We start from the raw sequence: 13832 nt of genomic DNA on the forward strand, positions 1-13832 counted from the left end.
CATTTCAATTAACTATCTACTTGTTTTTCAGAGGAAGTTCTTATAGGTGATGCAGAGATGAGGCGTTGCAATCATCCTACAAAGTATAATGATACCCAAAGAGTTAGATTAATAACATGGAACGTATAGGGACTTAATATTTCCAAACGGTACAAAGTAGAGAATTACTTGAAAAAGGAAGGGGGCCCAAACTGCATTTCTTTTAAAACTACAGACTCATCTAACACTTGCAGAAAGATGTGTGCTGGACAAGTGCTGGAAAGGTCAGATTTATTTTACTCTAAAGATGCTTTGGAAAAACTAATTGAATAACTGGTGATAAACAAGAAGATACTCTGAGCATTTGAACATTTAACACATTGTCCTACTTAATGTTGAAGACTTATAAATGTCTCACTGAAATTTAACATTCTACCAACAGACTTGGAGAAAAGTCATGAGATGGGCATATGTGTTGGTACAAAACTCAATTAAATGTTTACAAAAAAAAGTTAATACTAAAACCATACTGTACAATAAGAAAGTTTAAAAGTTAGTATCAAAATGTTACAATTTTTGACAAACATTTAAAAGCAAACATGATCAAAAAAATATTTTTCAATGCCCATTTTCAAATCAGACATCACATGTTATTCTTGCAGGGAATGACCTGAAAGCTTTCTTGTCTTCAAACTTGAAGTAGGCTACTAACACCTTGGCTGCTAGGCGTTTTCCCCCCCTGTGCTGGAAATTGCCATTTTGCTGGTGTCATGACGAGCTCAGCTCGTCATCAGCACAGCTCAACTGTGCATCATGACGAGCTGAGCTCGTCATGAGCATCGAAAGGGTTACACCTCACTTTCAACGGCCAAAAGAATCGGTATTCCAAACTACTTTCTTTAATGACTTCAGCTTTAGTGATTATATGTATTAGGGGCTCCTTGCCCAGTTAGATCTCTGGCTTACTAACAGACAAGATGCACCACAACTCAATTTTTGATTGACATATTGTGGGAAAATAGAGTATTATGTGGTGACGTTGGTTAGACTTCGCCATGCGATACAATCGCAAACCCCAAAGATGACCCTTGAATTCACACTAATAAATCCTTAGCACAATCCCGGCAGTGTGGCAAAGGGCAGTCAAGCTTTACTAGAGGATCATGTGTTAAGCATTTCGGAGTACCAACATGGATGAAAAGTAACAGACACGACTCAAGAGAAATCCGACACCAATTTATAAAAATAGAGTGCATTTGTATCTTAATTTAGACATCGTAACGAAAGGAATATCATATATATATATATATATATATATATATATATAAATTAAACCAGAGCTATGGATTTTTGAAGCTCTATGAAAGCAGTATAAAATAATCCAGTGAAACCTTAACATTGCAGTCAATAGGACAAACCACTATGACAATCAGTCACTTGCAAGTTGAGTTGTGTGGTAGACTTGCAGGGTAAAGGTGATGGTACTGGGGTCCCAGCACCAGGCCACAGCTGTCGGCTTTTACCTGGCCCATGGAGTCCAGGTACAGAGTTTCTTGACTGTCCCTGGTGCTGAAGGTGAGCCGCAGGAGAGCTGCTTTTTCCGCTTACACAGTGCTGAGGGGAACAAGATGCAAAAACAAAACAGAGTGGTTGCTGACGTTGGTCAAAGGTCGGACGGAGTTCCTTTTAAGCGCAGTATCGAGTGTGGGTACAGTTTTCGCTGCCCTATATAACAGGACACATGGTATTCCGCGTTGTGGACCAATAAGCCTTGACCGCGATAATCCTTGGAAAAAGGTATTTCGACGTCCAGTGGTCAGGGGAATGCGGTAGCTGCCTATAACTTCATAGGAAGCAGGACTACAGTTCCCACAATGCACTAGACTATCTGAATTTGGGTGATCCCTCGGAGAGCCCGATGGCCAGAGATTCTTCAGATCCGGAGCGTTGTTTTACCTGCAGCTTCCGGTGAACTAGTGCCAGTAGTACAGTGGAGTCTCAGGGTGCTTGAGGCTCTCACAGGGGTTCCTCTGTTTGGGGAAACAGGGTTAGCCTAGGGCAAGTCTCGATCAGGCAGTTCCAAGAGTGTTGTCACAGGTGCAGAGTATCCCTCTTTTGCATTGTGTAAGGACTTTTGTCGCAGACAAGGGTCTCATCTTTGTCCTCTTCGATGCAGGTTGTTCACAACGGAGGTCGAGGGGGTACTTTAAATCCTGGATTTATGGGTGTGGGAGCAAGTAGCCAATGGGCTGCAAGTCCCTACTGCTAGTTCCTCCCTAGAGGACCACATCTGAGGGTATGGGTTACCTTTTCTACTCAGAATCCCCTATTCTGCCACTTCTAAAAATGGCATAACTCCTCTTTCAGTGTACAGACCGGACTGCCCACCATGGGGGCGTGGCTAGCCTTCTGGGGGTGTACCCCTCCTTGACTATCTAATGTCCCACCTGCCCGGATGCAACTGTGCCTGGGGCAGAGGGAGGGCTGTTTCCTTTGCTGGGAATTAGCCCTAATGCATATCAGAGGTAGTGTAGCTTTTGAAGGTCACCGCCTTTATGTGCCACTTCACTAGCCTTCCTGGGAGGGAAGAGGTGTGACCTCCTTCCTGCACAGGCCTTTGTTCCTGACTCATGAGAGTAATCATGCTGCCTGGCAGGCGGTCAAAATCCTCTCATGGTGGCAGAAAGTGCGAGCTGCCAGCCAGAGCACATAAAAGCTGGGACAAACAGGTGGGAAACCTCTAAGGTAGCAACCAGGGTGTATGTCTTATCAACCTCGACACAAGATTCGGGTCAGGGTTTATATTCTATATAGATACCCCAATATAGGCTTAGGTAACATCGTAACCTTTCACCTACACTCTCCCCTCCATTACACACAACGATTCTTGGGGACTGACCTTTTACCTAGACACAAAATTACACACAGAATGCAGGATTTTCCCTGGTAAAAGCCTCATATATTATGCCTAAGGATTCTTGGAAACTCAGCAGGACTACCATCTCCTGTATAATAACAATGTATAAAATTCATTCCCAACGTCATCCAAAGTCCGACAAGTGGCACTGCAAGGTAGAACCACCATGGAGACCTTTGGGTATATAAATATCGCATCTTGCTGAAAGAGAGGAGATCAGGATTTCCCTGCCGACACACTGACGTGAGACCCTGAGGTTCCAACATGCAGATATTCCATCTCGCAGTGGTCTAACATCCCTTGCGGGGTGTCCAACTCGAGACCAAGACGTGGTCTCACAGTCTCTCACTTCAGGTAATGGGGTCGACTTTATCCTATAGGGATTTCTTGGCTTAACACCTACATACATGCTAGGTACACATCTAGTTAGGGTAGCATCGTTGGAATACACATGTTATTGTCATGTATTTTATATACTTGCCTGTTTTCATACTTATAGCAAAATGGTAGAAATCTACCATCCTTTTACTTTCTTAGTGCTTCTAATCATTTATATCTGTTACTGTTTAATGGTTGCACATTTATTTTACACTAGAATAACGACTGTTCAATGAAATACTTATTGAAAAACGACCATATTGTTTATTCTGTGTATCTGTAGTGAGCATGAGTGACTGAGCGAAAGTAGTACACTGTTTCCACGGTCCTGAGGGATCAGGGTTGTCATGTTCGATAATTGCCAAAAATAATTCTCTCCCTGGTAAGAGGAGTTTCTAGTGGCACTGGGAGCTAGCAGGTACACAGGCCAACATACCCGGTGGCGGTGTCGAGAATCAGTCCGACATCAATCCTACAGTGGATGTTGTCTAAACGCGCAGATCCTATACATGTTTTATAAGAACTACACGACATGGCGCCCAACGTTTATTTAAAAGTCAAATCTGAGTAGTTCAGTTGTGCTATTCTCAGAGACCCCTACTCACATTTTTTCCAAAGACATATGAAGTGGGAGAGTAAAAAAATCTGCCACAGCTGAGTAGGCAAAATCCTATATATGGGCTGTTGGTTAATCAACCTTGAAGGACACATTGTTCCTATTTGTGCATAACACCTGATCTTGGTTCCCTTGAAAAACTCTTCTTCCTAAAAACAATGACTGAGCAAGTGGCTAATCCAGTACATGAGCTAAATCTCTCAGCCGAACAAGAAGATGCAGATGAAATGCCAAATAAAGAAAATGTTAGAAATGCCATCAACCTATAACTAGCTTCATATGGTTTAACAGCTAGGGGTGGGTCTGTGATTGCCGCACACAAATAATTTAGAACAGAGGTATTCCATTCATGGGTGAGATTTCCACAGGCAAATGCACGAACAAAAACATTTCATTTCTACACAGAAGATGACTTACGAATGAATATTGTCTGAGCGAGGACATTGAAGTCACGCTCACGTACCAGGAGCATTTATACTGGGTTAAAGGTGCCCTACCCTCTATTAGAAATAAAGTAAGACTCAGTCCGCTCGGGAGAGACGGAGCAACATGGCCAGTATTAGCAGCCTACACACCACATCCTAACATTGAAACAATGCAAGTAGGAGACTTACGTTCACTTCATAAAGAACTAATAAGACTTTACAGAAACATGACATAGTTTGTGATGAGAACACTCACACTTCAGCCAGCGACGGCTACACCAGCAGGTCCAATTCAAACATCAACAACTAAAATCACACTGCAAACGTTACACACAATCATGGGCAAGATGCCCACAAAACGTGAACAAATTCCATTCTGGGTGGCTCAAAAAATAACACAACTAGAGGCGATATTTCTAAATACTAGTCCACAAACAAAACATAGAATGTTAACAATCTGCTTGCCCATGGGGATAAACCCCTACATAGAGGATTGTACCTCTTGGGGTACAGTTTTCGCTGCCATATATTCCAGGACTCATGATATCCCGTCATTAGCAGTAATACCAGAAGTATTAAGACAAAAACAGAACGAGTATGGAGGGGCGCTAGGAGGCGGGCTGACAAGACGGACGCACTGTACTGAGGCTCTGTCTGCCAGGGAGCACAATCTGTCATTTTTTGTGTCTGGGAGTGATAAATAGCCCAAGAAAAATGAGGCAGCGGTAGAGGAAGCAAAGAGGAATCATAGGGACTGACCAGCTGCGGCGACAATTCAAAAGACGTGCTGCGACCTGCTAGGAGATATAAGAGGGCGGTGTGTGCAGTAGAGGCAGAGAGAGAGTTGCGGGAGAGACCGCTGACTAGGATACCACACGGAACGTAGCATGCAGAGAAGGCGGTGAGCAGATGCTTGGAGGCCAGGCTGGCAGCGTGGAAAAGCAGAGAGCACTTCATATAAAGTAAGACGCAATAGCAGGGCACTGGGAGTGTGGACAGGGGCTCCCACTCCTGGCGGTGCGAGTCCAAGGCTTAAGCTATGATACACCCACTCAGTTCCCTAAGACGCCAGGGACAATTATAACGCAGACCCAATAGAAAAGCAAGGTTAGATTAGCTTTACTCCACAATGCCTTCAGAATAGCCTCTTTTTCTGAAAATAAATGGACCTGTGTCAAGATGTCGAGGACGGAGTTGGTCGTCCTGGAGTGGATGGCACACGATGAGCTCTATCCAGTGCTGGGGGAGAATTGTGTGGTGGAGCTCAGCAGTGAAGGCCATGATGTCGCTGCCCTTTATCACCCCTGGGCACACCCCCTGAAACAGATGATGTTCCACCGGCTTCTGTTGTCCAGGTCTTCCTGCTTCATTTGCAGTCGATCTGCTTTTCGTGCAGTGTCGTTACTTTGCACCAGAGCATTTCTTGGTCTTCTGATTGGGCATCCACTGTACGTTTCAAGTCTTCTACACAACCTCATATTTCGTCGACTTCATGCTGGATGCCTTTAATGCAAGATTTAAAGTCCATTTTGAGGGCGCTGATTTCGGAACAAATTTTGTGCAGAAGTGCTCCATGTAAGCCTGGGATATAGGCACTGGTGCTGTGCTCCCGGCCACAGTGGTGGATGTGAAGCCTGTCAAACCCTTATCAGGCTGGGGGCTTTATTCAAAAGCGAGGTGACTGGGTTATCCTTGGTTGGTCCAACTGGCGTATCCTTCTTGGATTTGCCACGGGGCATGACATCAGTCTATAGAAGTTGCAGGAGGGCAGTGGTCCAGTTAGCTCAGAATAGCACGCACAGCAATGCAGGTAAGGGCTGCCTCAGGGGTGATGCAGGGTCAGGCACCCCAGCCAGTCCAAGAGAATGTGTACCAAATGCCTGTGAATGCCCAATGAATCAGTGACAGATGGCATGCCCGTTCTCAGTGTAGGAAGAGCTCTTGGGGCTTAGTTCTGTCTTCAGGGCAAGAGTGTGTCTCCCAATGGTTTCAGGTATGTAGGGGATCCCAGTCTGCTAAAGGCCCGACTAAATCCCAACTCTTGTGATGTCTTCCAGGAGCGGGCGAAGAGGATCCCAAAGGAGTCACATGGACCACCACAGGCACAGTGGGAGCTGATGAGGAAAGGCACCACTTACCCTGCTCTCGCTCCCTACCTATGCCCCCAGAGGAGACCCCCATTGCAGGCAGACCAGTGTTCCGTCTAGGCCAGGGACCCCCTAGTCACCCTCAGTCACCCCCAGTGCAGGAACATAAGTCAAAAAACACCAAAGGGCCTTGACTCTACTCATTAAGGCTGAGTCAATATAACAAAACAGAACAAAATGCCAGTACTGAGTACCATTTACCAAATTACTTCATACCTAGACCCATGAAACTAAACCAACAGGTCCACACTGATGAAATTGCCACTTTTCATTTTATTTGGCAAAAAGCTTTTTTTTTAATTGCTTATCAAAAAAGTCTATACACATACAATATCTTATTTACAGAAAAAATGTAAAAGACATACTTAGTGAAAACACCACCATAGAGACACCACAACCACTCAATGCTTCCCTTCAGTCATTCCCCAATCATTCACAACACTGATATCATTCAACCCTCACACCAAACACACACACACACACACACACACACACACACACACACAAGGGGAACATCCTTGTCCTGTACCTGCCTGAGGTCTTGTTCTCGTTGTTCTTATGTATTCTCATGGCCCCAACAGGAGCCGGCAATACGTGGGAAGGCGCCAGGCCGTTTACAGCACCCCACTCATGCAATCCACCAGGGGTGTGAGCTGAAGGGTCCACAGAGCAGAGGCATATGCAGGCAGTATGATCCGGGGCTCTGGGGCCCAGAAGCATTCTGTGGGTCTGCAGCTTAGTCAACGCCACCCCGCACTAGTCTGGTGAGTCACAGGGAGCATGCAAACAAAACCTGTAGTTCAGGCCGCCCCCAATGCCTAGATGATGCGGATTACAGCATACGTTATCAGCTCTTTGCCAGGCCAGTCAGAAGCGATACAGGGAATCCTAGACTGAAGTTAAATATCCTAGACTTTAGTTAAATAGATCCACAACATTTGGAATACATGGATTAAAGCTGGTATTTTTTTACTTGAAAGATATATACTGTGACAATACTTTATCTTTTTCAGGAACTACAAAAATTGTTCAAACTAAAATCTACAAATAGTTATAAATATGATCTGTTGTGTAATTCAATACTAGACTCTTTCCATAATAATATTCCCCCGAATGCGACATCTGATTTGGCTGTATACATACAAGCCCTGGCCTGCTCTTCCCATGCTGTAACTCTCTTTTATAAAAAAAAATTGAATGGCAGTACAAATGATAATATTAGTTTCCTAACTTCTTTTTGGAATAAAGAATTAGATATTGTATTATCCTTAGATATTTGGCGGAAAATCTGGCTGAATAACGTCTCAGGATGGTTGCCCGTTTCTATACATCAAACAAATATATTTATTTTATTCAACTGCTTATGGACTCCTTTTAGGTTATTTAAAGCTAAATTATTGAATTGTAAATGTAAATTGATACTTGTATAGCGCACTACTCACCCGCAAGGGTCTCAAGGCGCTTGTACGAATACAGCTGTGGTACCCATCCTGGCTTTCCCTGTGAGGCGTCCACTCCTGGGCACCCCCAAGGTGGAGGCCAGGCATCCTTAGTGTTGTGGGGGCCGTTGTGGAGATTAAGCAAGTTATTGCCCAGAGTTGCAGAGTGGGACTCCATGATTGGAATAGGCACTGAGGCGAGAATTATCAGGTCCGTGGAATTTTGAGCCCAAGACCCGCCGAGGCGGGGAATTAAACCCTGGACCAGGGCTAGACCTCTGCATCAGGGTCTACCGCTCTAACCATTGAGCCTCACTTCTCCACACTTGTACTTGGTAGAATTGCTCCCAACAAGGACTGTTAAAACATATGCTCTTTGATTGAATAAATACTATAATAATTTGTAAATCAGTCATTGTTACAACAAAATTGAAAGATCTTGAAGGTAAGCGTTTTGATTTTTTAATTTCAGCTGCGTTGAAATCAATTACTGCTAATTGGAAAAATGCTTCATTACTGTCAATACATATGTGGTGGCCATGGATAGTTTTTTCCAGAAGAGGAGCTACTTTATCCCACACAGGTGTTATTTATAACACTTCTAATTATCATTTATTTTGGAAACCAATGGATAATTATATAGCTTTAAAGCCACGACTATATCTAATCTGCTGAATAAATGAATAATTGTTTAACTATTCTTAATACAACTACGTGGTACTACTCACATTTTATAAGTCATATTCATTTGTAATATGTTGTTCTATTAAAGGATTTATCCATTTTCTATCTTTTACTCTTTTCTGTTCCCTTTTTATTATTCTTGGCTTTCTTTTTCTTTTCCTACAGTATATAATTATATTTATGGGACTTAAGATTGTTTAGCCGATATTAAAATGTTAAATAACTGTTTGACAGTTCACTAGTTAGCAAATTATAACATGTGTACCTTTAAGCGTTGCTCTTTTTAGGTCTCGCCTGTCGATGCGCATGCGCATCGAGCAAGGCGAGAGTATTGGCACTTATCCGCTCTTTATCCACACTGCAAGGAATCGTGGCGATTCCTTGCAGTGCACGAGAAATTTAAGCTCAATGCGCATGCGCATTGAGCTTAAATGCGCGTGCACATGCCCCCAGCCGCCTGCCTTGCCTACTCTCTCTCACAGCCTCCCCCAGCTCCGCCCCCTCACTACTTGATTGCACGGCCGCTAGGCCGTGCCTCCCCTACTCTCCTCCCCCCTCCTCCTCTCCTCCCCTGCCTGCCTGCCGCTAGCCTTGCCTACTCTCTCTCACAGCCTCCCCCAGCTCCGCCCCCTCACTACTTGATTGCACGGCCGCTAGGCCGTGCCTCCCCTACTCTCCTCCCCCCTCCTCCTCTCCTCCCCTGCCTGCCTGCCGCTAGGCCGTGCCTCCCCTACTCTCCTCCCCCCTCCTCCTCCTACTCTCCTCCCCTGCCTGCCTGCCTGCCGTGTCGCACCTCTCCCCTCTCCGCCCCCTCCCCTGCCCGCCGTGTTACGGTGAAAGGCTTGTTACTTTTGTTGGAGATGATCTATTGCAGCATGTCGTCGAGGAATACGTCCAAGATCACGAAGTTTAGTATAATGAGCCGGGATTCCTGGTTCTGAACCTGGCCTCTTGACTTGTGTCAAGCTGATAGGCATTGTGAAGTGAATCCATCTGTGACACACGCGCAATGGTGTCTCCGACCTATAACTTTCGTTCTTAAATTGCTGTTTTTTTTTTTTTAGTTCAAGGCCTTTTGTATAGCTCTGAAAAGTCGCTTTGCGGTCACTTCTGAGAGCTAAATTCTGACATTCTCAAATAAAAAATCGCGTAGGACGGCACGCCAGCATGTGTGCTGCTTCTGTCTTCTACAGTTTACACAGTACCTTGTAATCCGAGCCGGTGGCCTTGGAGCGGGCACACGCCCACCCACGCTGGACTTTAAGAGCTGGCGGAGAGTGTCTTCTAGGCCTACATATGAGGCCACTGGGAGCTCTGTGAAAGCATAATGTGCCCAAGGCCGTGTACAGGCGGTGGAGCAGGAATGCTAAACACTGCTTGCAGCTCTGTGGCAATGGATACGAACAAGAGATACCAGCTCCCTGTACTCCGAGGTAGCGCTCTCTCACCCTTGGAATAATACCCGATACCCAGGCGCTACCTGTAGTGCAAGCTCATTCGTGTTCCAACCCATGGCAAACTTGAAGCTGTAAAATGTAGCATCCTTGTTGTGTTTTATGTAGTGTCGTGACATTTTCTCTTAGGCACAAACAATCCACATGGGCATGGCATCTCTGCGCTTATAGACACCTCGACTCAAGGGTACAGCACAGATCAGATCATATATTATCCATTATAAGTGTCCCTTTCCATGACATCCATAGAAGGTACATTTAAATACAGTGAATGTAAATTAACCAATTTACACGGTCAGTGGCTATCCTGAAGATATGTGTGCATCAGGCCCTCTTTAACCTACGTTGGACACCCTGGCGTAGATGCTACAGTGGTTGCACTGTGGCTCGGCTGGGGAAATAAAAAGCTCTGGTAGGGCAAGGAGCGGCAAGAACTGCTTCTTTGTACGGATTTATGGACCTCACCCACCCTCACCCACCCTCACTCACCCTCACTCACCCTCACTCACCCTCAACACCTCACTCACCCTCACCCACCCTCAACACCTCACCCTCAACCTTAACCACTCACCCTCACTCACCCACCCTCACCCTCACTCACCCACCCTCACCCACCCTCACCCACCCTCACCCACCCTCACCCACCCTCACTCACCCTCACCCACCCACCCTCACCCACCCTCACTCACCCTCACTCTCACTCACCCTCAACCACTCACCCTCACTCACCCTCACTCACCCTCACCCTCACTCACCCTCACTCACCCTCACTCACCCTCACCCACCCTCACCCACCCTCACCCACCCTCACCCACCCTCACCCACCCTCACCCACCCTCACTCACCCTCAACCCCTCAACCCCTCACTCACCCTCAACCCCTCACCCTCACTCACCCTCACTCACCCTCAACCCCTCACCCTCACTCACCCTCAACCCCTCACTCACCCTCACTCACCCTCAACCCCTCACCCTCACTCACCCACCCTCAACACCTCACCCTCAACCTTAACCACTCACCCTCACTCACCCACCCTCACCCACCCTCACCCACCCTCACCCTCACTCACCCACCCTCACCCACCCTCACTCACCCTCACTCACCCTCACTCACCCTCATCCCCTCACCCTCACTCACCCTCACTCACCCTCACCCACCCTCACTCACCCTCACTCACCCTCACTCACCCTCACTCACCCTCACTCACCCTCACCCACCCTCACCCACCCTCACCCACCCTCACCCACCCTCACTCACCCTCACTCACCCTCAACCCCTCAACCCCTCAACCCCTCACTCACCCTCAACCCCTCACCCTCACTCACCCTCACTCACCCTCAACCCCTCACCCTCACTCACCCTCAACCCCTCACTCACCCTCACTCACCCTCAACCCCTCACCCTCACTCACCCACCCTCATCCTCACCCTCACTCACCCTCAAACCCTCACCCTCACACAGTGCAATAGGTCTCAGACCATTTCAGTTAGAGCTTTTAGAAATGTAGGCCATTTCATTGTGTGCCACAAGAGGAAAAAAAAGATTATGAACCAATTCAGAGACTCTCACTCACCCTCAACCCCTCACCCTAACTCACCCTCACCCTCACTCACCCTCAACACCTCACTCACCCTCAACACCTCAACCTCAACCACTCACCCTCACTCACCCTCACTCTCACTCACCCTCAACCCCTCACTCACCCTCAACCCCTCACCCTCACTCACCCACCCTCACCCTCACTCACCCACCCTCACCCTCACTCACCCTCAACCCCTCACTCACCCTCAACCCCTCACCCTCACTCACCCTCACCCTCACTCACCCTCACCCTCACTCACCCTCACCCTCACTCACCCTCACTCTCACTCACCCTCAACCCCTCACTCACCCTCAACCCCTCACTCACCCTCAACCCCTCACTCACCCTCACCCACCCTCACCCACCCTCACCCTCACTCACCCTCACTCACCCTCACTCACCCTCAACCCCTCACCCTCACACAGTGCAATAGGTCTCGGAGCATTTGAGTTAGAGCTTTTTAGAAATGTTTATGGCTTTTTTTTTTAATTCTTTAGCATTGGCTACAGGAAACAAAAATGCTAAAGATTTACAAAAAAAACCCATAAACAATTCTAAAAGCACTAACTCTAATGCTGCGAGACCTATTGCATTTCCAATGCTTGTTTGTATGGTCTTGTTTATACATCATCAAAATCAATAACATATTTAAACACCAGAAGCGATGCAGGGAACCTGGGTGCCGCTGCGGCCTGGTCTATAGTCAAGCGCTAGACCTTGTGCATCGGCCAGTGGGATCTGGGGGAAGAGGTGGTGCGGACGCTTCAGTTCAGGCACTCTCCTCCAAAGCCAGTCCCTGGCTAGCCGAAATCACCTGGGTGTGCTCACACCCGTACACAGGGCTGATGTCAAAAGTTAGACAGTCCTGCTGTCAATCCGCGGCCCGTTCTCCCTCCCGGTGTCAGGCCCAACAGCTCCGGTCACTTGCCAGCAGAGCTGCAGGATCTCATCAGAGTGGGGGCAGAGTTATTGGCGCTGTGTCACCACACTCCTAGTAACGTCAAATGATTCACTAGCGCTGGGGCCGCTAAGAGGGCTGCATTGGTGTGAAGGCACTCACCACCCGCACCACAAGATGGCAGCTCTACAGCTTTCGGGCTTGCTGCAGGATAAGTGGTTCACCGGCGCAGCTGTCACCGCTGGGAAGGAGCAGGGACAGTCCGGCTAGCTAGTTCCTGCTCTCCGACATGTAGGGCCTGACCGGCTCATTTGCGTAGCCGCCGACAGTTCAGGCATTCTGCAGGCTTTTTAAAACAAGATGGCGGGCACGTGTTTTAGGCTGGGCAAGTGCTTTAGGATAGGCCGCTGTTAAGAGCTCGGGTCGCTGTAGCAGAGACCTCGTTTCCTGGGCACAATGTCCTCTCCCCACAAACAGGATGAGGAGAACAAATGCTCTGCAAGGGTTTGCGCCACTTGAGTGCGGTCCCAGTGAACCGGAAGGTTGAAGGGAGGCCAGAGCTCAGACAGAACATGTCCTGCTCCATGCTCCGCTATGCCACACCCCCAAAAGTCTTCTTTTGACTTTGGTTATCAGATATATTAGCAGAATAGTGTTGAGGTGGTACCCTATTCTTTCAACTCATAATGAATGGGGATCAGATTTTTCTTATTGTAAGATTTCATAGCAACGATGATACGCAAGAAAAATTTCAGCTTCACATGGGGTCAGATAACCATAGATGCTAGATCCAATGCAATCTGGAAATAGCGTACATATATGGCAAATGCACAAAACCATGGCAATAAACAGACTGCTGATCCCTGTGAAACCTTCGCACATTTCCATGAACTATTAACAAGGTTGTGTTTTAATCAAATTCACATTATGAACAAATGAATTTACCATTTGCTCTTATCCTCCAACAATCCTCAAGTCTTTATTTATCTATATAGCTACTGTTTATGCTTTGATCATTAATTAAATATAGCATAACAAAACTATTAGATTTAGCAGAATTGGGGTCTCTCAGTAGTGGTAGCTGTGCTTCATTGATAATCCATAAGATACTGTTACTTCAATAATAATAGATCACCTGATGAAGCTTGAAGAATCGCTCAATTTCCTCTCCATCACCGCCTCCATTACTGACAAGCAAATGTCGTAGCTGATCCACAGGTCTGAGCTTATGAAAAATGTTGCTACCCTAGGAAGACAAATAAATAGATTTAATTTAGCACCATTAATAAAAATCACTGTCATAAATGGATTAA

At 46.7% G+C, this 13832-nt stretch overlaps 1 protein-coding gene across 2 annotated transcripts in view; it reads right to left on the reverse strand.

Annotated features, from left to right (window-relative positions):
* Positions 1-13832, reverse strand: part of NUP155 (nucleoporin 155) — an 871946-nt gene that overhangs the window by 571481 nt on the left and 286633 nt on the right. For both annotated transcript variants that reach the window (XM_086960546.1, XM_086960547.1), the window contains exon 14: positions 13655-13765. In XM_086960546.1, the coding sequence (XP_086816672.1) occupies positions 13655-13765 (111 nt within the window). The remainder of the gene's footprint in view (positions 1-13654; positions 13766-13832) is intronic.

Source organism: Lissotriton vulgaris, chromosome 3_1, assembly GCF_964263255.1.
Source record: "Lissotriton vulgaris chromosome 3_1, aLisVul1.2, whole genome shotgun sequence".
Lineage (NCBI taxonomy): Eukaryota > Metazoa > Chordata > Amphibia > Caudata > Salamandridae > Lissotriton > Lissotriton vulgaris.